Here is a 25,561-nt window from a genome sequence, read left to right as displayed (position 1 = left end):
ATGTTATAAAATCATTACAATTATTATATAAATTGTAATGATTTTATTACATAATCTATTCATGAAATGATACATCTATCATCTGGCATGGTAGTCGTTGAACTTGTATCTTACGTCAGACGTGACGGGTTTGATTACCGTCTACTTAAACAGACTAAACGAGGTGCAACTATGTTCAAAGCGTATGTTTTTGATCTGCATTGGAACTTACATGGTTTCGATTCCGGTTTTAGACAATACATTAAAATAAATCAAGATTCAAATGAGTTTATATATCTATTGTTGTCTTTTATTATATCCAATCATATCACTTTAAATTAAACTTTCAAATTTGGAACAGTCTACGATTTGGTCAATTAAACGTGTCAATGTCAGAATATTTTGAGCTTTTTAAAGAAAATAAACTTAAATAGAATGCTTTCTCTATCGCGTGTTAGGGGTTGAAAAGGGATCACAAGTCTTGAAACCGTGTCAAATTATTTGACTATAGCGGTTATATACAATAGAATAGCAAAACTGTCGGGTTGTTTTTGTATATATTTTAATAATGATAATTACAGGATGTCTGTGGTAATAAATAAGGAAATAATTTAATAATATTATATAGCCTGTTACATAATAATAAACTGTTAAAATATACCTTAAGTTTAAATCTCATATATATGATCTATATATGTATTATGGCATCTTATGGCCTAAATAATTTAATAACATATTGAGCAGACCTAGTTATTAATAATAAATAATTAAAAAGTATTAATTATGGTCAATTTTACGAATATTTTAGTAAGTATTTTCCCTTAATTTTGGAGGAAGTATGAACTTAAATTGGTTGATTTGATTTGAATTTGTCACACAGATGGTTTTCTTCTACCGCCAAACAGCAATACTTTGTAATGTTGTGTACTTGTTTTAAGGGTGCATACATACACAAGGGACATACTAAATTAGTTTCCAAAGTTGGCGGGCATTTGCGATTGAAGGAATGGTTAATATTTCCTTCAGCATCGATTTGTATGGACGGTGGTGACCACATGCCATCAGGTGACATTTGCACTTCTGCTTATATATATATAAATGACGGCGCATCGCTAGCGCTATCTTTAATATTAAGAGGAAACAAGATTTGACAGCAAGAATATAAGAAAAGAATAAACAAATGACTTATCCTAATAGAGATGGATATTTGGCTTTATATATAAACTGATATTACATTTAAGGACTAGTGTTTTATATTTTCATTACTTACGTACCGTATCGGTTGAGATTTACACCTCTTAGCTGTGGCTAATTCAAGTACCAAGACATAAGAATTGAAATTCTATTACAATAACAATATTTTGAATTTTAATTAAGGTAACATTACATCTACAGCTGTATGTCGTCAATGCGACCACTTGTGTCAATAAATGTCTTGCTATTTTAGTACACTCGGATCATTTTAGCGGCATTGTGTGACACTACTCGTACACATTTATGGTCCGTATGTCAATAGTATAAAGGTTATATTTAAACGATCTGAGGATGAAACGGCGTGAGTTGATAACTGTTTAATTTTTAAAACATTTACTTCCATATATATCCTTTTTAGGGAAGCTAAACTGAGTGTGGCTACGTTTAGGCCTATCGGAGAAACTCTTATTTTATATTCATCATTCTTTGGCGATATAACACAAAAAACACATGCAATATTATAAATTATCCATTTGTGTGTTTGTGTGTTTGTGTGTGTGTGTCAACACACAGTGGAACAATTTGGTGGAATAAGCTCCACGCCTTCAACGCAAGAGAAGAAAAGACTTGCTTAATTAAACTTGGTGGTACGCGAACTTGTCTATATTTTTTTTATTTTTAACTCCACAGACATGATATCTTTAATTTGTGTCTGCATGTTTCTTGGAGTTAACTTCAAGAACAATACTATCCTATAATTATTATTGTTGGTTAAAAAAGTTTAAGCAATTTTTATTATTTATTAAAAAACACGAGATTCAATATGTTAACTTTTTGTTCACAACAATATGTATATTTATAATAATTTAGATATTATGTGTCTATTTATAAATGTGAATATAACGTTAAAAACCTTAATATATAAGAATTATTACACAAGTATATTAATATAATAAAGCTAAAGAGTTTTATTTACGTTACCTCTGGAACTACAAAAAATAATTTTAGCATTTGATACCCTAAACTCTTGAGGAAGTTTATAGACTATTTTATTTACTGAACAATTTATTATATTATAATATAAGAACTGATATTAAATATTATATGAATTATTATTATCTGTATATTACAGACTAGTGTCTGTCAATTTCTATATTTAGCATTACAATATTATCTTTTTAATCTGGCAACATAAACATTGACAGATCACCATGGCGGGAAAATTGACTCTCGGATATATATTTTTCATTGCGCATCGAGTAAAACGTTATTTATAATTGTTATAAAATTATATAAGAAAAACTTGATAATAATAACATACTATAAAATATGTGGACGAAAATTTTGTATAAAAGGCATACCTATCCCTTGAAGAGATTTCCTCCAGCACACCCAAAAAAGGAGGAATAATAATATAGACAGATATCAATGCTATAACTATACACTACGGACCACGGGGGGCGAGCAAATACGTATCCACGTAAAGGAGCTAATACAAGAAAATGTATACGGAATTCTAATTTTATTATTAAAAATATACACAGATTTTAGTTCGTTTACCCAGTTTCGGGAAAACCATTATTGACGACAACCTTTTCTTAGAAACTATTATGAATAATTCATGCTCGTTCGTATAAAAGCTTCTTAAGCTTTCCCAATGACCGATCTAATATCCGAATATCGAAAAAACATTAATGGATTATTTTTTATATATAGTTCTCTTATCGTTGTTTTGTATTAAGAGTATACCTATTTTTTAATATTTTCGTAAATGTTTTGGCTTCAATTCAATTTTTTTTTATGGCATTGGTTGGCTGACGAGCATATGGGCCACCTGATGGTAAGTGGTCACCACCGCCCATAGACAAAGGCGCTGTAAGAAATATTAACCATTCCTTACATCACCTATGCGCCACCAACCTTGGGAACTAAGATGTAATGTCCCTTGTGCCTGTGATTACACTTGATTTTTTGAATATTTTCCGAATAATTTACTGCATGATGCACTTCTTTCATCAAATGTTGTAATCAATTAAACTATTGATCCAACGTTTGCCGAATTTTGCTTTTATATTTGGTTCAAAACCCCCATCCTACAAATCCATGATTTCAAATGACGTCACAAATTTCCATATTGGTCAAAATACGCCCAACGAATTGGGCATTCTTATGATTAGCGTATTCTTACCTCATTTCCATATGCTAGTAGATGATGAACCGTGATCAAGGCTTTATAAACCACCACCCAATTGGTGTTCTGTGTACGCTCCACGAGCAGGTTGGCGAGCTGCGGTATTGACACGTTCGGTTCGTTTGTGCAGTGGACTAAGTCTAGAAACAAAATTGGAGCATTTGAGATTGAATAAAGATACATTACAAAAGCACACTGTTATATATTATTGTACATTGTTTACATAATTTATTAGTAGCTGTATTTTCTTGCATGTCATTTATTTCAACATTATATACTTTTCCGTATATATTTGGATGTCGAAACTTAAACGAACTCTCAATGGATTCAAATTATATTAATTTGTCTCGTGCTCGGCGTAGGAGAAAATACCATAAAAAAAACCTGCATGGGTTGACTGAAAAATTACGGTAGAATAGGCTTCAAGAGGACAGTAAGACATAGGTCAGTATAGCGACATTTACATGCTTTTATTTTACTTTTATGAATGTAGTCGAGCAAATGTTAATAAGTGACCAAAAGTGCCAAAAGACATGGTCACTATAAGTAACATTACTTTCACCTGAGTGACTATTAACTCACGATTAATATCATTTTTATATGCGAAACTAATGCAGTCTGTCTCTTGCGTTTTCACGATGAAACTAAATATCCGGAAATGATGAAATTTGGTATGAAACAATCTTGAACTCCAAGGAAGGACATAACATTTCATAGCTAACACCCGCAAACCGCGAGCGAAACCGCGGGCGCCAACTAGCAACTGTGATAATTTGGTGAATAATTTTCAATACTTATCTAAAATGATATGTTAATTATCTTGTTAAATCTGCACAATTTTGTTTTAAAACTGGTTATATCGCAAAACTGGGCCAAAGTGTACCATCTGTTTGTCGACTTCTGAGGTTTAAGTCAGGAAATTAAGTCATTAACAAGAGTGTTTCCAATGGCTTTTCTTATCCATCGCTTGACTGAATTTATTTAAATAATTATAACAATAACAATTTCACGATTGTAACATTTTTAGTTTTTGATTGATATTAAAGTATAAACATTTAAACAAAGGTTTTGTTAAGGGCCAGATATCGATTTTTTTCTGATCTCGTATAGTCTAATTTTCAATATAGCATATTACTATATGCTATATTGAAAATTAGACTTATTATATATTGCCTGGATATTAATATGGCTAAACTGCGATACAATATGTTGATTTTAATAACTCGCGTGAAAAATTAGCATATTCTTTGGTAATTTTTCTCCAAAATGGATTTATCGACAGGTTTCCTCTTCAAAATCCTAGACTTATGACCATTTACAAAAACAAGTTTGATTTATTTTTATTATGATTGAATTCTCTTTCGGCTGTTTGACAATATTAACTAATCGATTTAGTTAGATATGACGTATGCTTTTATAAAATTAATGTTGTCCAAACTCATATTACACATAATCAAATCACATAGAAAACAAACTGTTGGGATACACATGACTCATAAAGGGCTTTAGATTAGTGTAATCGGCTTAGAGACTACTCATAAAAGCCGAGAGGGCCAATTCGCTAGAACACGTGAATCTTAGGTCGGTCCCTCACCGGGAGCATTCGTCTTTATTCTAACAAAATCAAAATATACTTTATTCAAGTAGGCTTTTACAAGCACTTTTGAATCGTCATTTAAGAAACTATTTAAGTAAAGCTGCCACCGGTTCGGAATGTAGATTCTACCGAGAAGAACCGGCAAGAAACTCAGTAGTTACTCTTTTTCAACATCTAAAAATACAATCATGTTAGTTAAATACAATTTATGTATGTATGTTATGTCTCCTGTCTGGAAGTTAACAAGCGTTAACTCCACGCTTTTTTATCATCTATATAATCTTGTATCGAATAATACGCCTTCTTCCCCAATGTATTTTTTACAAATGACTTGATTCTATTAAACGGCAAAGTTAAAAATGTCTGCGGAATTTTATTATAGAAACGAATACCTTGCCCCAAGAATGATTTATTGACTGCGGAGTCGGAAACTTGGCGTTATAAGCTTATCCTTACTTATTGTACACATAGGTACAATGACTATAACTGAGTTTATCAAAGTGATCAATGCTACTGTGAATATACATAATATTTTTTTTTTACAAATTCGAGCATAACATCAATGTGTGATAAGAACTACGCATTACAGTGCACCAGCTGTATTTATAGAATTTGTAACATTACATCAGTGAGAGAGATAAATGAGCATTACAATGTAAAAACAATCGATTCGATCGCAGTCGGATGCTCAGATTAGAATCTTAGATTACAAGAGAATGCTTGTTAGTCAGTGAGGCAGTACTGTTATCAACGTTGCTGTTCTCGGTGAGGGACCTCCCTTAAATTCAGTTTCCATATGCTTAACTTGTATGTATATATTCTTCTCGTGCTCGGCGGTGAAGGAAAACATCGTGAGGTATTCACCATCATCAATCATCATTCATCGATTGAATGTGTAGGACGAATCTGCTATGCGTTTCACCAAACCGCATAAGATCAGCGTTTTTGAATATGATCCAAACCTTCTCCTCAAGAAGGCTAGAGGCATTTTCCCGACATCAGTGGGAAATTGACACGCTATCTTAGTACTTAACTCGCTCATTGGTCTAGTCGCTAGTGGCTACCTTCTAAGTTAGCAGGCTTCTCGAATAGCTTCAATCCCGTAGTGGGGTTAATAAAAAAGTCATTGTGTTTTTCTGTCTAGAAGTTTTCAGTAAGAGACCGCAGTCTGGAAGTTGGCAGAGTCGTGCCTCGGAAAGAAAGCCTTTAGCGCTTCAACTCTTTCCAGTCATGAGACTAGACATACATTATGAGAGACATATACTAAACAAGTATATGCGAAAAGAGCGCATATACTTATTTAATATAATATGTCCTGAGTAGAAGGCAAGTCTCTATTAAGCACGGCCGCCTTGACCGTCTGTCTAGAGGACCTACTTGGAAATACTCATACAAAAAGTAGATAACTATTAGAGTTACGGAATATTTATCAAGATAAAATATACAACATACGATTCATTGAAGCGTAAAGAGAATAATATGAATGAGTATCTTAGCGAAAGCTAAACAGTAACATGATCTTGTAAAATTAATTTCACGCTTTATGTGATCTTGGTCTTACCCGCGGTTTAGGCGCTGACCTATAAATACGTCGATACTCATAATTTATATTGTTTAATGGCTGTAAATAAATGTGGCACACTCGATTGAATATACTTTTGGAATATAGAGCAGGCTTAAGAACATAGAAATTCATCATTCACATCACTCGCCGAACACAAAATATGTAGATATATATATTTTTTATGATAGCATTAGGCGGACGAGCAAATGGGCCACCTGATGGTCAGTGGTCACCACCGCTCATAGACAATGGCCTTGTAAGAATATTAACCATTCCTTGCATCACCACCAACCTTGGGAAACAAAATGTTTCGTTCCTTGTGCCTGCAGTTACACTTGCTCACTCACCTTTCAAACCGGAACACAACAATACTGAGTACATATATACTGCTGTTTGGCGGTAGAATATCCGATGAGTGCAGGTACCTACCCAGACGGGCATGCACAAAGCCCTACCACCAAGTAACTTAAGTAAAGTTAAAGTAAGTTTTGTTAACTTAGTCCCTTACTAATAATTACGTAATAATCTGGTTAAAATAAAACTAACAGCTTGAAAATGTTTCAATGCAGGGCAAAGGCACTTTTTGTGTTTTTCTGTTTAACTGAAATTTGGTGCATATTCTTGAAACAGAACTACATCCGACTTCCTTCCTTCCTCGCATGAAAACTCAGTGGTACATACCAGCCCGAGTTTGAACCCGCAATGTTCGGTTACACTTGTTCTAGGTACTGGATCCGAATAATACGATAACTAAACTCAAGAAAGGAAGATAAATATATATAAATATATATATATATATATATATATATATATATTGTTTTATTTTACAAGCATTCATTCGACGTTCCTATTACCTAGGGTGTGGGTCAAGGTCAAAGTATACTCCACCTGAGAAATTCAAATGAAAATTTTGCACAGTTTCAGTGTTGATGACAATACAACTTAGAGTAAACGAATTTATATTCGTCTTCATACAAAGTTATACCTTTTTTTCTTATATTGTTTCCTCTGTCTTAAGATTGCCTGGAGAGCACCTCTTGTAGGTACATCTTTCAAATCAAAATCAACTTATTATGTAAACTTTACAATGAAGCATTTTTGAATCGTCGATATTTAAATACTACCACCGTTTCGGAAAGCAGTTCCGAAATGGCAAGCATATCGCATAGATGCTCTTTTAAAATAAACAGATTTACAATGCTGTTTTTTATAATAATTACTGTCCTGTGATAGAACTAGAGGCTAAATCCAGGCGGTTTTTTCTAAAAAGTATTCTTTTAATGAATAATTATCTTTCTAATAGGTATTAAAAGAGAAAAAGTTTATCATTAAAAATCTTTTTAATATCACATGTTTATCATGAATTAATTTAACTTGTAAGTTAATTTAACATTAATGAGTAGGTAAAATACAGCACTAGTTCAAATATTGCGTGACAAATGCTATGAAAGTTGTGAGGTTACGGCATGAACTTTGATCCATGCTGTTATATTTATGACTCTAGATTATAAAAGCAGTTTTGGATTTTTATAAATTATTATTATTACATAAACATTATTTATTCACAATCGTGAGGGAAAAATAAAATATTTCAATAACATAACAAACCTTTGCGCTAACCTTAACATAGATTATTTACATTTGAACTACCTAACTACTAATGGAGCACCATTCATAGTCGCATACGTATCCATAAATTTCCTATGGAATTTACTATTTTTTTGTCTGGGATTTTCCTGTTATCGATTAGTAGTCCAGGTGAGTAAACTATATACTAATACTTTGATAATTGAGCACGTGTAAAACGATGCAATAAATATTAGGAATAGACGAAAATGTATTTCTTCACGTTACAATTCTGTACTTGGAGCTCTATTAGGGATTTGCTTGGGATGCCCCTGTAGCTTGAACGCGTGCATCTTACCCGGTGATTGCGAGTTCAAAGACAAGCACCACTGAATTATCATGTACTTGATTTCTGTTTATAATTTATCTCGTAGTCGGCGGTGACGGAAAAAATCATGAGGAATCCTGCATGTGTCTAATTTCAATTAAATTCTGCCATATTTGTATCTACCAATCCGCATTAGAGCAGCATCATTGAATAAGCTCTAAACCTTCTTCACAAAAGCGAGAGAAGGCCTTAGTCTAGCAGTGAGACGTTTGCAGACAATAACTTCACTTTAGGGATTTGCAAGTATACGAAGGGTACGATCAATTTGCTAAGTATATTACAATACGCACGATCTTAATTGACCGGTCAGAAAGTCACATGTGTCGCAGGTATACTATTTAGGAAAAAAATCTTTCCTTAATTAATTTACAAATATGAAATATATAGCGATTTTATCTTAATTTAAACCTACACGAATGTTTTAGAGACTAACCGACCAAGAGATGGTTAGAAGTTAGTCCAAAGCGAACTTATTTAGGTCAATACATTATCTCGTTCCTCGAAATTTTTCATATTTTGCCTTTTATCCTGGGATGAATGCGGGTTTTCGTAGCTTGTGAAGTGAATTGCTGCTATATATAAATTGTACTATATGTATGAACATTCTGTTTTTATTCTTAAAGAATATTAAACTCATATTTAGGTATCTTCTGAATTAACTATTACAAATACGTGCTCAAAGACAACACGTTAGTCTGAGTCGTTCTTAATTTACTTTTAAATGATTAAAATATGGCTTCAATCGATATACAGCAATTGTGTATGTCGACTGTGGCGAATGTATTGTGCAAAGTACAGGATAAACAAGCAAGTGAAATTAATTGACTATGGAATGAGATCAACATATAACTATAAAATAACAGGATATATAGTACTTCTCCTTTAAAAATAAGATTTTAGATGTAATATTTTGTATTCCGTTTATTATGATAAATGTTTATTATTATCCAAGAGCCTTAATTACATTACAAACAAGTAACGTTGACCTTAATTCGTCAATAAATTGACCCGGTGACACGCTTCGTAATGCGTTTTAACACAACTCTTTTACACATTTTTTTTAATTAAGTAATAATTACATCAAAATATATACGATATTACCGTGTACTAAGAATTGTAACCGTGGAAACTAAACCAAAAAGTCTTTATAACTAATTAATTTGCATTAAAATAATTTAAGTAAGTCGCAACAACTATATCAGTGTACTATCCGGAAGTGAGTAGATATACGTTACTATCTCTGGAATGTATAAGACATACCTGTGACTATCGCGAAGAGTAGGCCTCTGCTTCAGAGATATGACATATTGAATTACTATATTTTCTGTAATAACTCTATTTATAAAGCAATTCTTATATAATTACTGATTTCATTAAAACACTAACGACACGCACTAGCTTCGTACAGGCGCAATTTACTAATAAAAAATATCATATAAAATACCCAATAGCACTCAGGAATCTGAATCTGTCTAAAAGTATAGAAGAAATTAGATTATTCGTTCTAGGGATTATCTCCTTATATACAAATTATATCTCTTTATAATATTAGAATAGATTTTACTTTTTAATGACCAGGCGGAACGGTATCCGTTTTCCTAGAACGCTGTTTAAATAATATTTATCAATTGTTAATTAAGACTAAGATAACATCAACTGTATATCCTTAAAATATCTCATAACATTGATTAAATAAAAATACCACAGCCGGATTGGCGCCGATTACTTGAGTATCAAATTAGATAAACTTGACCTTAAAACTGAACGCTGGGATATTTTATTAAAAGAACTTTAAAAAAAATATTACAGTGAGTTTTTTAGTTAAAAATGTACATGTAAAAATAGCTCGCTCGATAAAATACACAATTTTGTTGCCGTAAAAATAGATTTAATTATCTGCGACACATACAAAGTTTACGTTTTAAAAACAAAACCTGATATATCATGCTATTATGAAAGTTGCGCCCTCAATTTTAAATTTTATCAGTGTTTCAATAAAATATACATTTAAAATATTATATTATGGTTTGTATGCCTAAGTAGTCTCACGCACACTACTACAATTTGCATTAGCAAGCGTCACTCATACTAATGCACTAATGCTGATAATAATAATTGAACTTGGACTGGCACGTCTTCGCAACTACCCTCCGAACACGACCGCGAAATGGCAGAATGTCATATGCGACATTGAGTATATTATATTACATTACAGAAACGCACTGCTGTAATTGAAATTGTAAGAAATAGATAAAAAAAAATATTTCTATCTTTATGTCATAATTAATTTGACAATCGAAAGATTGTGTAAATATACGCTTGTTAGTAAATGAGGACTTTATTTTTAAGTAATTCATAAGTAGAAACTTTTATGTAATTAGTCATTTCATAGAAATCGATTCACGTAAAAACGGTTATATTTCATATCAGAGAGTATAAAAAAAATAAAAACAATTTGTCAAAGAGTCGCCGAATGTTTTCAATTTACCCTTTTCCACGCTATGTAGTTTCTATTACGACTCAATAAATAAATTGAATGATTGGACATTGAATAGAGAAATTTTAATTTAAACTTTTAATTCCACAAGTTACCTTTAAAGCTTTTTTCTAATTCTGCTAATATTCCTCTGCCATCTTGATAGAGCTATGGTACTTTAGTTCTATTGATTTATATGTAATTTTACCGTTGCATATATTCAATACTAAAGCTCTCATCTTGATGTTTAATATTAGATAGTGCTGAGCGAATTTAATTACTTATATACTTTATAAGCGGTTATTTAGTTAATCTCTGTTATCTCTCTTTTTATTATCGCTGATGTACACTGAACAAGAGAGGACAGTGTCGTTTATCGAATCAATCAAGCTTACGGTTTGATCTAGAAATGTTGTTTAGGGGAAGTTTAATTAAATCAATTTTAATATGACTTTCAAATAATAAAAAAAACAACCATTTGAACTCCACACAGTGTGAATTAATTATTAAACAATTTAATTAACACGGTAAAAAAATCATGTTATCTTTTATAAAACTACACACGGCCTGAATCGTTACAAGCAATTTTACATTATTTTACCTATATTAATTATACATGTTCTTATTATGTAAATTATAACCCGAAAAGATATCATGTCGATATCTTATATAAACACGAAGAGACGGCTCAAAACACGGGTCCTCCTTATTGTTTCACAAGTCGAGCAACAAAAGAAAATAAAATTTTACCTAGGCATACAAATAAGAGATTTTAATTGAAAACTCGGCGTAAAACGAAGGTCATAAAGGCCATCAAGCGCGTGAGGTCAGGAGTAACAAAATGAACATTGTCCGTTCGCACTTGACCCAATAATACTTCAATTTACCGACTGTTACAAATAAAAATTTAATTATCTATCGATGGACTGATTTTGATGTCATTGTATGTTATTAAGTTCGATTAAATTATGGATAAAAAAAAAATTACAAATAGGAAGACAGACTGTTACATGTGCTACCATGAGTGACCACCATTGACTTCCATTCCACCAACCTTGGGAACTAAGACGTTATGTCGCCTGTGCCTGCAGTTACACTGGCTCACTCACCCTTCAAACCGGAACACAAAAATACTGTGTACTGCTTTTTACTGGTAGAATATCTGATGAGTGGTTGGTACCTACCCAGACAAGCTAGCACAAAGCCCTACCACCAAGAAAATAAAAGAGTCCCTTCAAACTGAAACATAATAAAACTAAGTTTTGCTGTTTGGTGGTAGAATATAATAAATAAATGGTAGCTATCCAGACTGGCTTGCAAAAAGCCCTAACTTGGTAGAAGTTTAAAATTGGCCATTCGTTTTAAATGAAACAACAGTACTACTATCCATTATTCGTCGTTTTCTGATCCATAAGTAGCAAGTCTAAAGGCAGCATCTGAATTAGGCCCCGTAGACAATTCTATTGTTCGTAAACATAACGAATCGTTTCTTGAATACAGTAAACTGTACATAAAATGGGAGACCGTGCTTGTTCTATCTTTAACGCGATTTTAAATTAAGATCCGTGTATTTTAACTACTGGACCATTTCGACTCCAATAGATATATAGATGAGCCTGCGGCTTAACTGTGAAATTTATAAAACTTTCCCTATAGCACACAAATCGTCTAGGGGCGAATTAAAAAAAGTAACCTATGGTTCATCAGTTTAACGAAACAGACAGATTTACATTCGCATTTATAATATTAGTATCGATTTTAAGCATCGGTAGCGGAATGGATCGCTGTTGTATTTATTTAATATATAACGATATAAGTCTCAAGTTCAATCCTAACTCTTGCCACTGGGTCGTTGTCCCCACTCCTAAGATAAATTTTGCAATTTATTCGAGTGGTTTCCATACAAAAATGGTTTGCAAAACGCAATGGAGAAAGAAATGCATAATGTAAAAGTTAGTCACCTTACAATTTATGCGACTGTATGTAGAAAAAAATATTGTCTGACTAATAGTCGAGACTATTTTATTGATTTTTGAGCTCCCCCAATGAAAGAGGGTTCCGTGTGATTTGTTTGCATGTTCCCCTAAGTTTATAATTATTTTCACATATCATATTTATGACAATTTTAAATTGCATAGATTGTCCAGTCGATTAAACCTTAACCGACGTTCATAGGTTCAAATCAGAGACTTCATGTGATTAATTTGGTTGATCTTGTGATCGGCGGTGAAGGACTTTGTGACGAAACTTCTATGTGCCGGATTAAATTTTTGCCACATTTAAATACCAATTGATAGTGAAGAAGCGTGGCGAAATAATATCCAAATTCGTAATAAAAGAGATCTTTATTACGTTAAGTTTGCAATTTATATTTAGCAAATTATTAAAATATTATATCAAATACTAAAACATCCTAATCTAGAAGATTTACGTATGAAATCTTCAGATAAACATATTGAAAGTTTATGATAATGGAATATCAATTAGATGCAGATATCCACGGTTTCATATGTCATTTCATTTGAATCTATGACTGTGTGAGTATTTTTATGCTGCATATATATACAGCATATCATTAAATGGTTCATCAAATGGATTCAGCAATCATCAAATGGATATGGGGCAATAACTTTGAGACACTTTATTAAGGCTCATTTCATTTGACAGAAGTGAAACATCATAAGAAACTTTTCACCTTAACGTTACACAACATTGAAATGTCACTCCCATCGCACCTATAAAAGTTTCCAAATTACAAAATTTTACGATCTAAACGAAATGATTTTGCATTTCTTTTTTTAATGCACTGAATGATTTATGAGGAAACGAAATTTTCAGAAATATCATTTGCACTTGGCATAACGAACCTTCAATTTTTGAAACCCTTGTCACAAAGTCAGATTTACTAATCTGAGTAAATACTAAACGCTCATTGGTCAACTAATGCGTAATCGGTTTCCACCGATACCTAAAATTTGACGTTGATCACAGTTTTGGAAACCGGAGCTTAATTTTATATCAGATTATTATTTATTATATTGTATAATTTTAGAGTATTTTTCACAGACAAAGTATCGGTAACTTTGCCTTTAAAATAATCCTTGCGAAATAAAAAGCCTACTTTAATAAAGTACATTTTGAATTTGGTAATGAGGAATTTACGTATACGCAATAATTTTCATCACTGAATGAACTTTGTCTTAGGAAAATTATGTACGTTATGACGGCAAAAGGTCATATGTTCATGAACATTAGCAAATTTAGCTATATTGTCGGCTGCTGATCGTGGGATCGTAACTTGTATTGTCCCTAACGTACATCTATAATTACACTGACTTACACACAATTCACACATTACACCAACCAACCAAACTCTGCAGTATCTAATGGCTAATCCACTATCTATAAAATAATCGTTATATCTGTAAACCTAATATGCTCCAAACCTTCTCCTCAAAGGGTGAGGAGACCTTTAGCCCAGCAGTGGGAAATTTACAGGATGCTAATGCTGTAAACCTATACACAGAATATGCTTAATATGCTTTTTTTTTTAACGCAAACGTAAGCCTTAAAAAAGAAGTTTTTGTGTTTTTTAATAAAATTCCAAAACTTTTAGTTATAAATCAATAGATTTATGTAAAACTACATTTTTCACGTCTTACCAATGTTTAATTTTATAATCATTACATCTTTTATCTCAATATTTTACAACGTCAATGTTTATAAAAAGGCTTGCCCGCTCGCTCGCTCAGCTATAATTAAATGAAATGGTCGCATTCAAATATTAAAGATTTTAACTCGATATTATATAGTACATTATTGTATTACCGTTATTTCCTTATTAAGAGGAGAAAAGCATCCTTCAGTCCTTCTATTAAATAAATTGTATCTAATTTTGTTGAATTTTCGTCAGGCGGTTGTCTGCATGTAATAAACTAAATTAAATGCTTTCAACGCTGTAATATGTTCGGTAGAATTTATGGTGGTTAATTTGTTTACCGTTTATTACTCTACTAAAATTTTACGCTAAAACTTTTTTAGGTAGGTAATTTATTTAAATTATTTTTTTATGAATAATAATATGTATACAAATAAATACATCGTACAATTATTAAATAACAAAGACTTAAAAGGCAATTTACCGATACGTATTCATTTTCTCATGTAATAGAAATTAGAAACCAATACTTAATAGAAATTTTATCACTATGGTTATTTTTAAAAAAATGTTATAGTATTTAGATGTAGTTTTCCCGAATTTAGCTTCAAAATAGAAATGAATTTGAAAACGATATCTTTGAACTGGTAACCCTATAGCAATTGACAATATCATAAACAGAACGATAACACAGGAAGCGGCGCTGTCCGCCCGTTTATCGTATTTCACTGCAATCACAATTAATAACTAGCATGTGTCCCCAAGCCAGATATGGTGGTCAAAACACATGGCTATCAGTTACAATGAAAACAAAAACTTTCGATTTTATTTTGGATATTTACAAGGTCGTATCACCAGAACACAATTAAACTTATAAAAAAAAACATTGACACTTCAATTAATAAATACAACTCGAAATTAGAGGGGCCACTATTCTTTTGTAATTCTACTGATAATAATAATAGTAGTCTCTTATTCAAAATTATGTCTTTGTTTTATTTTCAGTTATAGCATCTTTATTAAAAGTATAGCATCTCATTTTATTGCCACCACTGGGTACGGAGGGCTAGTTGAATCGGACTTGTGAATAAGAATTCAATAAGAAAATGCTAATAGTATTCCTGTTACCATTCCACATGGTCATTATTTATACAGTAATTTTGATTATAATTTGGATCTTAATGTATCTAATTCTTGTGTAACTAATAAGTTCTATAGAAATAGAAATATATTGTTGTCCTATAATTTTACTTAGAATATTTTGTGCAACAGAAAAGACGATTGACATTAGTACACTTGACTTACAGGCACTAGTAATATCCTTATAAATCAATGATTTTATTTTATTTTAGGAAAAAAACAGTGTTTTATTGTGAATGTATATGAAGAAGGTATGCAAATCAATTTGTACGACATGAACATTCAATGTTTTTTTTTATTTTTATTTCATGAAAAGATAACTAAAGTTAAATTTAAAATCTTATATATTAAGCTTAATCTTCATAATTCTTATTTGAATAAAAATTTATCTTTTCGTAGGTAACAATTACTTAGTAAATAAATAATTTAATAGATTTTGCATTAATGTATACAATGTAAAAATATTTTTTGATTCTTTTATTTAGGGAAATTTTTCACATAAATCAATTGATTGTTGGTTGAGTCATAGAACATGTGTGAATCATTACAATAATGTTAAAAAAGAAGAAGCCATCAGACAATATTGAACAATGGGATTAATATAGTATGATATTGCCATATCCTATATTTTTAATGCATAGCCTTTTTTTTATTTATTGTAATTATGGCAATAAATTGCACACCATCTTTTGAACAGAATGCTACAGTACTTTTTTTGTACTAGACAAAAAAAGTACTGTAGCATTCATATACACATGGTTTTTTAAATGATTAATAGCTATACAATGATTTTGAAAATTTATTATAATAATATAATATTTATTTATAATAGGTTATTATAAAAAAGGTAGAAAATTTATGAATCTGTATTCTTTTTAAACAGTTTAACAATAGTAGTTTATTATTAAAATGTATTGTCATAGCTGTGTAGTTTACAATTTTACTGAAAAAATATATATATTTTTTTAAATTTACTATTGGAAAGTAATAACAGTTTATTAAAACAACGTGAACAACATATTCTAGATCATACTAAAGAATTTTTTTTTTTTTTAAATAAATATATCGATCAATATTTTAACAAGGAACCATTAACTGCACTGATAATACATACAAAATAATAAATATATAGACAATTATCACAAAAAAGAATATCTTTATGTGATAATAATGCATTTCAAATAAATTTCATTATTGTTGTAATATTATTATATTGTAGTACAGAAATAAAATACCTCTCATTAATAGAATAAGTATTTGGCAATTAATCAGCTATGAATAAATGTTTTTCAGACATAGTTATTCATACATTATATAGTATTTTTTACTACACTTATTTTTAGGTTTTCAACATTCTTTAAATATAAGGTTTAATATTTAATTTTAGTAATTCAGATCGATGTATTAAATATTTTTATAACAAAAACTAAAAAAAAAAAACGATCAACAAAAGCTTATAAGAAAATTATCGATTTATAAAGACACGAATTTAATGGTAGGTTGTAAGTAATAGATTCTTACATAAATTCTTGTAAGTGGGTAATCAATTTTTTTTTTATTTTGACACCGACTTGTTAAGCCGTTCCTCCAGTCTATTGAATATGACATAATAGAGAATGTGTTAGGCCGAATTAACATCGTGGGACAAAATTATGTAAAAGCCTTCGAAGTAAATACCGCATTGAAGTCTATAATTTAGTAAAAGTAATATTTTAGGATTCAAAGATTTGTCACCGTCGGTACTATTCGGGTGCTAAGCTTATCGACCAGAATGATTGTGCCAATGTCATGAACATCGCAAAAAGAAATGTACATAATCCGTGACGTATTTGATAAGATCTTTATTGACTAATCAAATAAAATACTTACAATCTAAATGTTTCTTTTTTGGTGCAATCATTTCTTCAGTTGTGGCTTTACATACAGATTTTGCTAAACCCTGCCCCGCGATACTGTGGCGAGCGGCAAGGAGCCTGTCGTTTATAGTTTGACCCGCCATCCTCACGTTCAGTCCGGACATAAACTGATTTTATACACTTCTAAACACTTATTTTCGTGTTTTATCAAATTTACAAAATTATGTAGGACGATGACGGGTAAAATATGTCACCGCCCCCCCGACTGGCACAATACTAATTTCAAGATGGCTGACTCAAATTTACAAAGTGTTGCTATGGTAAAGAAATACTACTAAAATATATTCAAGCCATTCAAACACGTATTTTCTATTTACCCATTAATTTAAAGAACGAATAATGTCAAGATACTAATAAAAATTATACTTCAAAATTAAAAATACTTTACAAATATAACTTAAAAATGGTAGAATATTATTTTCATTTTAAATGTAGCTAAATTCGTTTTAATCCATTTTAGCTATGCTCTCTATTTAAAGTATGTTAACTGCACAGGTGATATTTTAGTACACAAGAGCATGAATACACTACTTTCTAAAAGAGTTCAGATTCAAGAAAAGACACTTTTCCTGATTTTAGAGCACTTGAGTGTAAAGGCTGCTAATTTTCCAACTCAAAACTACCACAGAATATTTATTAGAAGAAAATTTAGTAACTTATTAATGTCTTTTAAGTTAGAGTTGAGCTCAGGATCTTGGGATCCGCAAATCTGCCGAATTTAATGCTAGCCATTTATAAGTAGTAGTAAGTGTAAAAAATAAAAATAATAATTTACTAACAATAATCGTTAGTTTTTATTTATATTCAAACAATTAAATAAAAAACAATATTCCAAAGCAAAGTTTTAAATGAAAAACTATATAGATATTAATATTTTAGTAATCCAAGAAACGGATTATTTTATCCTTCCAATCTCACCTGTTAAATTCGAAAATGTTGTCTACGATCTGTCATGTTTGATATTATAAGATCCATAGACTAATTATATCCAAAACTTATAAAAAAATATTTCGGGTTTTACTTTTGATTACTTTCATTTATAATGAGATTCTTACTGAAACTAAATTAATGTTGAATAAAATAAAAGACTTGTATTTAAATGACAAATGTGAATGTGTTTCCTTTTTTTGTGTTAACTGTTAAGCGGTCAATATGGCCGATTTGTAAAAGTAACAGACATCGTGGATTTGTATATTTCTTCAAAATACACCTGACCAGAACTTTATAATGGCAAAGAAAAAAGGAGCGAAAAAGAATGCCAAGAAAGTGACATCAGCTAAAACACTTTCCATAACAGATTCAATTAATTCTGAGGTCATAGCCGCAGCTCTTAGTTCTGTAAATCAACCTGTTTTATTAAAGGTTTGCAGACTTTGCGAGACGAAAGATGGGCCTTTTCTTAACATTTTTGACGCTGATAAGGTAACGGCTAAGAAAATTGAAATTGTGATGCCTTTCGGGGTAAGTTATGTTTTGAAAGTTAAAAATAAAGAGTTGCGTAAAAAATATGAATTTCGTATTATAATTAACTTAATATCCAGTTATACTGCGAGGATTGAAAAGATATAGGATAGGAAATATACAGCACTTGTTAATTTAAGACTGTTATAAATTTTTAATTGAAGAACTGTAACAATTCATGAGAGAGAGACTAAATCAGTGTTGTATTTATAAAGAATGCTACTTTTCACTTCAAAACATTGTCTAATTGGTGGGAATTTACTTTATCATAGAGAATAAAGAATATCAGTCAAAATTAAATTATCCATGTATAATATGGTACAGTTAATATGATGTTATAGTGATATTTCTAAAAATATGTTTTAGAAATTGTGTAATAAAAAATAAAAAAAAATAATAATAAAATATCAAATTCAATTGATTTCGGTGTATAAATTAAAGAAAAAAAAGTAATTAGATTGCTTAATTAATTTTGTATTATTTTTATTTGAATCCCTTGTTTTTTTCATTGCAATGAATTATAATTCATGAATATTACTAGTACCCTTTTTTTAATTCTTTTCTTGCCATTAAGAATGGGTTTATAACACAGCTACATAAATACAAACATATTATGAAATTTTTATTCAATAATTTAATACAATTTATCAAATATACCAAAACCAGCTAAGCGAAAAAAAAGTTTATATGCTCAATAAGAAGATTTGAAAATATTCTGCTTCATGCTTCAAACTCATTTTTAATTATAAACACACATAAAAAACTTATTAAATATAATAAAAACAAATTTCTGATGGATATATATTTATTAATTTTCCAAACAGTCTTTTTTTATGGTGAATTATTTTGAGACACAATTTTTATGTTTTGGGATGATTAAAAGACATTCTTTTGATATAAATAATTTTAGAATGGATTTTTATAGACTTGAAAATGATTGACATGGTGATGTATGATGATGATAAAATGTTTGTCATCAAATTTTGCCAATATTTTAAAGAATCTGTTGTTTGTTATGTAATGAAAAAAATATATGTATAGTCTATTTCAATCGAAGAAGGAATAAAGATAAATCTTTACATATTCCATCTTGCACTCATTTTCTAAAAGCTCTGCTATATTGTGTACTATTAACAGTTTTTGATTAATATAATTTTATTTATAGCATACCACTGTTCCACTTAACTACTTATATCCACTTGAATTTTACTTCCAAAAACTTTATAACAGTTTCATCATTGTTTAAAACACCTTTTTCTTTTTGCTTGCAATGTTATGTATTTTTTGCTTTTGGAAACTGTATTGGTCGATGTTTTGTCTTTGTATGTTACTTTCTTAACAAAATAAAATAAAATTGCTTTAATGTAAAATTTTGTGTATTTTGCTTTTGTTGTATTGTGGTTGGAATAGACTACACTAAAAACATAGACCCTTTATTGTATACTCGTGACAGATGAGATAAACAAGCTAAACCAGCTGCATTTTATGTAAAATAAATAGTATTAAAGTAAATTAGTCTTCATAAATGCATTATTTGCCATTGTGTATTGGCATTCCACAAGGATCAATTTTGGGACCTTTTCTTTATTTTATATACAGTATACATAAATGATCCCCAATGTGTTATTCTTGAGCGAATCTATTTCAAGAAACAGTGCTTTATTTCCTTGTTACCTCTTCGCACTGTACTTGTAATGTTTGGTTTAGTTAATTTGTCTATAAAGTGAATTCTAAACTGTGATGTGAAACCTATAATCTAATTAATAAATATTATTCACTGATAGTTTTCTGCTTACTTTTCACTCAACCATGTCGAAGATCTTAAGATCTATGTCTTCAAGATTATAGATTATGGCCAAACAATGTAGCTCTACACATTTAAGGCTGGATTAAAAGTATTGTCAGTTATGATGTAGGCACTTATGATTTTCAAAGGCTTTTTTTGTTTATTTAACATGTAAGACTCACTGAAATTATAAAAATTGAAATTATAATTGAACATAGTACAAATCTAATCTGATAAGATTGTTTAGGATAAGATTATATTTAAACAAGTGTTATGCTGCTGATACATAATTCATTATTTTTCAGATTGCAGAAAATGATGACTTACCGCATAAAATTTGCTTTCGGTGCTCAGCGAAGGTGGAGGAGTTATATGAATTTATACAAAAATGTATTAATACGCAAAAAAGTTTGCGGAAAGCCGTTGGAGCAAAAGGACCTATTTTCAACAAACCAAGGCATCGGGAGCTCTGGGAAGAGAAACTTAATCAGTCAAATATATCCAATGATGATATCTGTGATGCATTAATTAAAAAAGCGATGGAAGGTATTAAAGATATACCTCTTAATCCGCCGCCTCTAAGTGAAGATGATACTCGAGTTATAAATAAGTTGATTAAAAAAACTCCTTTAATTGAGGAGGAGGAGGAGGAAGATAGTACTTTAAATATTTTAAAAGAAGCAAAAGAAACAGATGCTCCAACAAAAATGGGTAATTTAGCAATTAAGAATCCACATCAAGAACCAGTCACAAAATCTTTGAGATCAAATGTTGAAAAAACAATAGATGATATTGAAAAGAAAGCTACAAGACTTGATGAAAAACGTGCAACAATTGTGGATAAGACAGTTAAAAATAGTAATACATCTCTTGAGTCTTCATCTAACAATAAGAGTGGTAGTGAAAACAAAATTTTGCAAACAAATACATTTAGTTTAGATGATTCATCAAAAACTCAATCCGAGTCCACTTTTAATATTATGGATCATGTTAGTATGATTAAAGTAAACGGCGTGGGTGTATTATTTCAGTGTAAAATATGTAATAGGAATTTCTTGAAAAAGGAAGTTGTTATGTCTCATGCATGTGCGAAAAACGGTCTTGTTAAAATAGCTGGTCCTAAAAGCTTTACTCCACCTGAACCACCAAAAATTCCTTCAGTTAAATATATAAATACAAAAGAAGTTAAGAAACCTGTTGTATCAAACAATGAAAATTGTCAGTTTATCAATTTAGATGACGAAGACGAAGATGATAAACCTTTAGTAATAAAAAAGCCTAAACCCAGAATAGGTCCCGCTAGTAGAGTGAAACGTAGAAACACTAGCACCTCAGAAGATAGTTCACTACCTGTATCTGATAACCAAACACAGATTCATGTTAAACCAAAGTTGAGTTCAACAGTACAAGAGCCAACAGTTCAGTTTCCCACTCTACCCAGTCTTAATACCCGATATAAACTACTACCGGGTCCAAACAACACTTTTACACTAGTCGAAGAGAAAGTTGTAGAAAACGATGCTTCACCTCAAGAGAAGTCAGCCACTACTCCAAATAGTGGCGAAACTCTCGTGTCAGGTAATGATAAAGTAAATACTCGTCAAAATATTAGTTCAAAAAGAGGTAAAACGGCAAGCAAATCTTCAGTAACAGAAAATGCTGCAAAGGCAGATAATGCTTCGAAATCAGATAATACTTCAACGTCAAACCAGCCATATCCAGTGGGTTTGTTTAAAACATTACCAACTAACACTTGTTCTGATGTTCCAATAGAGACTGAGCCTACTTTTACCACACCAGCAATGAAAAAACAGTCATATACTGTTGTACAAACTGGAAACCCAAGTAAACTACTTATATCGTCAAAACCACAAACAGCAGTCCAGGAAGTTCCTAAAAAGAGACAAAGAAAAACGAAACATGAAGTAAAAGCAGATTTAGTAAATAAGCAGCCGTTTTCAGTAACTTTAGAAGACGCTGCGCCACCGAGAGACACCGGGTTTTTTACTTTCATCAATGTTGATCCATTGTTGCAGCCGTCCTATGTGTTGCCGACTAATAATATAATTCAAGAATCGCAAATCTCAACTTCTACAAGTGTTTCGAAACAGAGCGAAAAGGAAAAAGAGACGAGTAAATATACGTGTAATATGTGCGATGAATCTTTTACTAGAGAAAAGAAATTACTGGCACACATACAATCTCATTATAGTAAGATGGATGAAGAAGATCAATTGAGATCTGAAAGAAATACAAGAAAACGGAAGAAATAAAGTGTATTTGTAAATTAGAGTAGTTTCTTATAAGGATAATTCATTTTTATCTTAAGCTTGTATTGACGTAACTCAGTTTGAGCAACACTAGTACAAGTTCGTATAATTTGGAAACTATGAGATGAGATCTATCATTCCAATGGACATTAATTCAGATATTTTTAAAAGAAGTGTTATTGCCCAATAATGACATTTCCATGATGATCCTACCTCTCTTATATCATATACATCAAAAATAAGGTTGTACCACAAGTTTAAAATTACATAGGTATGTAAAAGTTAGTGATCTAAATGCGTCATCTAAAAGAATGGAGACTAACGCATATCGTGAGTGCTGTCGGTATTTGGTGAATATTCCTTAAAGGTGATTCAGTGGCAAGGCACAATTTCCCCTTTGCTTTATATTCTACTTCGAGGTTATACAAGATAACCTTTAAAATTATTACAGTTACAGTTCATCTCTATATGAGGTCAACGAAAAATGCAAAAAATTTTTACATTTCAGATCATCCGATCCATACAGCAATGTTGTAGCCCTATATAAGGACAGTTACGGCTGTTACTTTCTTACTTTTGTAGAATTCAGGATTTAGCGTATATTCTAAATTGTCTATGATAAATATGTCGATGAATAAATCCTTAACTCATTTAAAACTTTTTTTTTTAACGAGTGTGAGTCTTTTAATGTGACGAATGTATAATGCCGAAGATGAGAATTTCATATTATTTTTATATAAATTCAAAAGAAGAGAATTCTGTTTTGGTTATTTTTGTGATTTTTTGACTATGTGATATTATTGTCGAGAATTATAGCATGTTCATTGTTCAGAGTAATTTTTTTAACCTTATATAAGTTGATTTTCATGAATATAAATTTTTGACGCAAACAAATGATGCCCAGATATATCATACATGCAATTCATTTTGTCATTGTAATTTAATTAATGTTATGTCGACATTTTAGTTTATGGAGATGTTCTGTTATGTTGATTTAAAAGCTTTAATTAATATTTTCTATATATTTTCACATATGAATGTATATGTAGGGAGTATTGCTTAAATTTTAATAGGTATTCGAATTAAGAATAGATTTTTTTTTTTAAATATATGTATTGAATATATTATTTTATGTTATAAAGTAAATTTGTAAGTATAATTTAAGTGTTCGTTTCTCCACGTTTTTTAGTTGATAAGATACTTGTAAATATTGAGGTTGAACTTTGAGAAATATGGTTATTATAAATTTTAGATATCCCTTGTTGTTTTTCTTTACTTCACTAATTCCTTTTGTACTAATATTTTAGGGCACTTCAGTAGGATGCCCTTCATTAGTAATAAAATAAAAATCTTTATTCAAATAGGTTCATAAAAGCACCTTTGAATCGTCGTGTACAGTAATAAATGTAAATCTATCATCGTTTCGGAATTCAGATTCAACTGAAAAGGATTCTGCGAAAAAATCAGTTGTTCGTTTTTTCTTTTTTTTTTTTTTAAATATCTATGTCATTGTGAATAAATATATAATATATATCACACACACGTAAGTATACCGACATTATCAAAAACATTCCCAAAGGGCATACTTTCGAGCTCCAAGATAAAACATAGATCTAACAGTTTCAACATGTGATAATGCATTGTTTACATCGTCATAATTAACTTGAAATTCGTCAGCTTTAAAAAAAGTAAGTAAAAGTAATGAAGTATCATTAGCAAGCAATACAATATCACAAATACCTTTAATATAAAAAAATGGTCATTTATATATACCAAAAATAAAAATGGACCTAAAATTGATCCAGAAATTCTTAGAAAAGAGACAGACTTGTTCCATTATACAAACCTGTTTATTTTATGACATAAAATTTAAATATTGGTTATATTTTCAAAGAAAATTGTTTGATAAAATAGCCTTTCGTCAAGCGGTTTTCTATACTTGTTGATTATTTAATTACTATTATATTTTGTTATAAAGGAAGAAATCTGTATTGTGGAGGGAGGCGCACTCTCTTTTCTTTTTGGGGCCTCTAAATCCGACCGCAGAATTCATATATGGAAGGTCACATTGACTCTTTGCTATTTCTATATAATATTGAAAATTGTTTAATCTTACTCTAAAAGTCACTGAGTTTATTTTGCTGGTACTTCTTAGTTTAGGGTATTTTCTTTTCAGATTCGGTGGTAGTTTTTACTCTTAGTGTGTATAAATAGAATTGAATAAATTAATTTGAATTCATGGGATGACCAAAGGCTCTTAGCCGAGTGGACTGGAGTGTACTGATAGTTTGACAAGAGAGAGAAGTCTTGAGTTATATAAAGTTTTAGTACTTACATACGTTCTTATATTATATACCTTTAGGAAAATTAGGTTG

At 30.6% G+C, this 25,561-nt stretch overlaps 2 protein-coding genes across 9 annotated transcripts in view; one reads left to right on the top strand and one right to left on the bottom strand.

Moving 5' to 3' along the window:
* Window positions 1–17,879, bottom strand: part of LOC125071543 (phosphatidylinositol-binding clathrin assembly protein LAP) — a 38,388-nt gene extending 20,509 nt beyond the window's left edge. For all 8 annotated transcript variants that reach the window (XM_047681853.1, XM_047681854.1, XM_047681858.1 and 5 more), the window contains exons 1-2: window positions 17,623–17,879; window positions 3,362–3,504 (exon numbers count right to left, since the gene is read on the bottom strand). In XM_047681853.1, the coding sequence (XP_047537809.1) occupies window positions 3,362–3,504; window positions 17,623–17,773 (294 nt within the window). In that variant the 5' untranslated portion in view covers window positions 17,774–17,879. The remainder of the gene's footprint in view (window positions 1–3,361; window positions 3,505–17,622) is intronic.
* A 766-nt stretch (window positions 17,880–18,645) lies between these two features.
* LOC125071493 lies at window positions 18,646–24,378 on the top strand. Its single transcript, XM_047681763.1, has 2 exons — window positions 18,646–19,130; window positions 21,222–24,378. Exons 1-2 carry the CDS (start codon window positions 18,897–18,899, stop codon window positions 23,187–23,189), a joined length of 2,202 nt encoding a protein of 733 aa, XP_047537719.1. The 5' UTR covers window positions 18,646–18,896; the 3' UTR covers window positions 23,190–24,378.
* Window positions 24,379–25,561: the final 1,183 nt, after the last annotated feature.

This window comes from Vanessa atalanta, chromosome 19 (assembly GCF_905147765.1).
Source record: "Vanessa atalanta chromosome 19, ilVanAtal1.2, whole genome shotgun sequence".
Taxonomy (NCBI): domain Eukaryota; kingdom Metazoa; phylum Arthropoda; class Insecta; order Lepidoptera; family Nymphalidae; genus Vanessa; species Vanessa atalanta.
Note: the sequence above shows the minus strand (reverse complement) of the source record. Positions and strands in the feature narration are given on the sequence as shown.

Excerpts from the sequence above, each read along its gene's own strand:
- LOC125071493 (XM_047681763.1), top strand. The coding sequence starts at position 18,897 with ATGGCAAAGAAAAAAGGAGCGAAAAAGAATGCCAAGAAAGTGACATCA. Across the intron at positions 19,131-21,221 it reads AAATTGTGATGCCTTTCGGG|ATTGCAGAAAATGATGACTT; the intron begins GTAAGTTATGTT and ends ATTATTTTTCAG.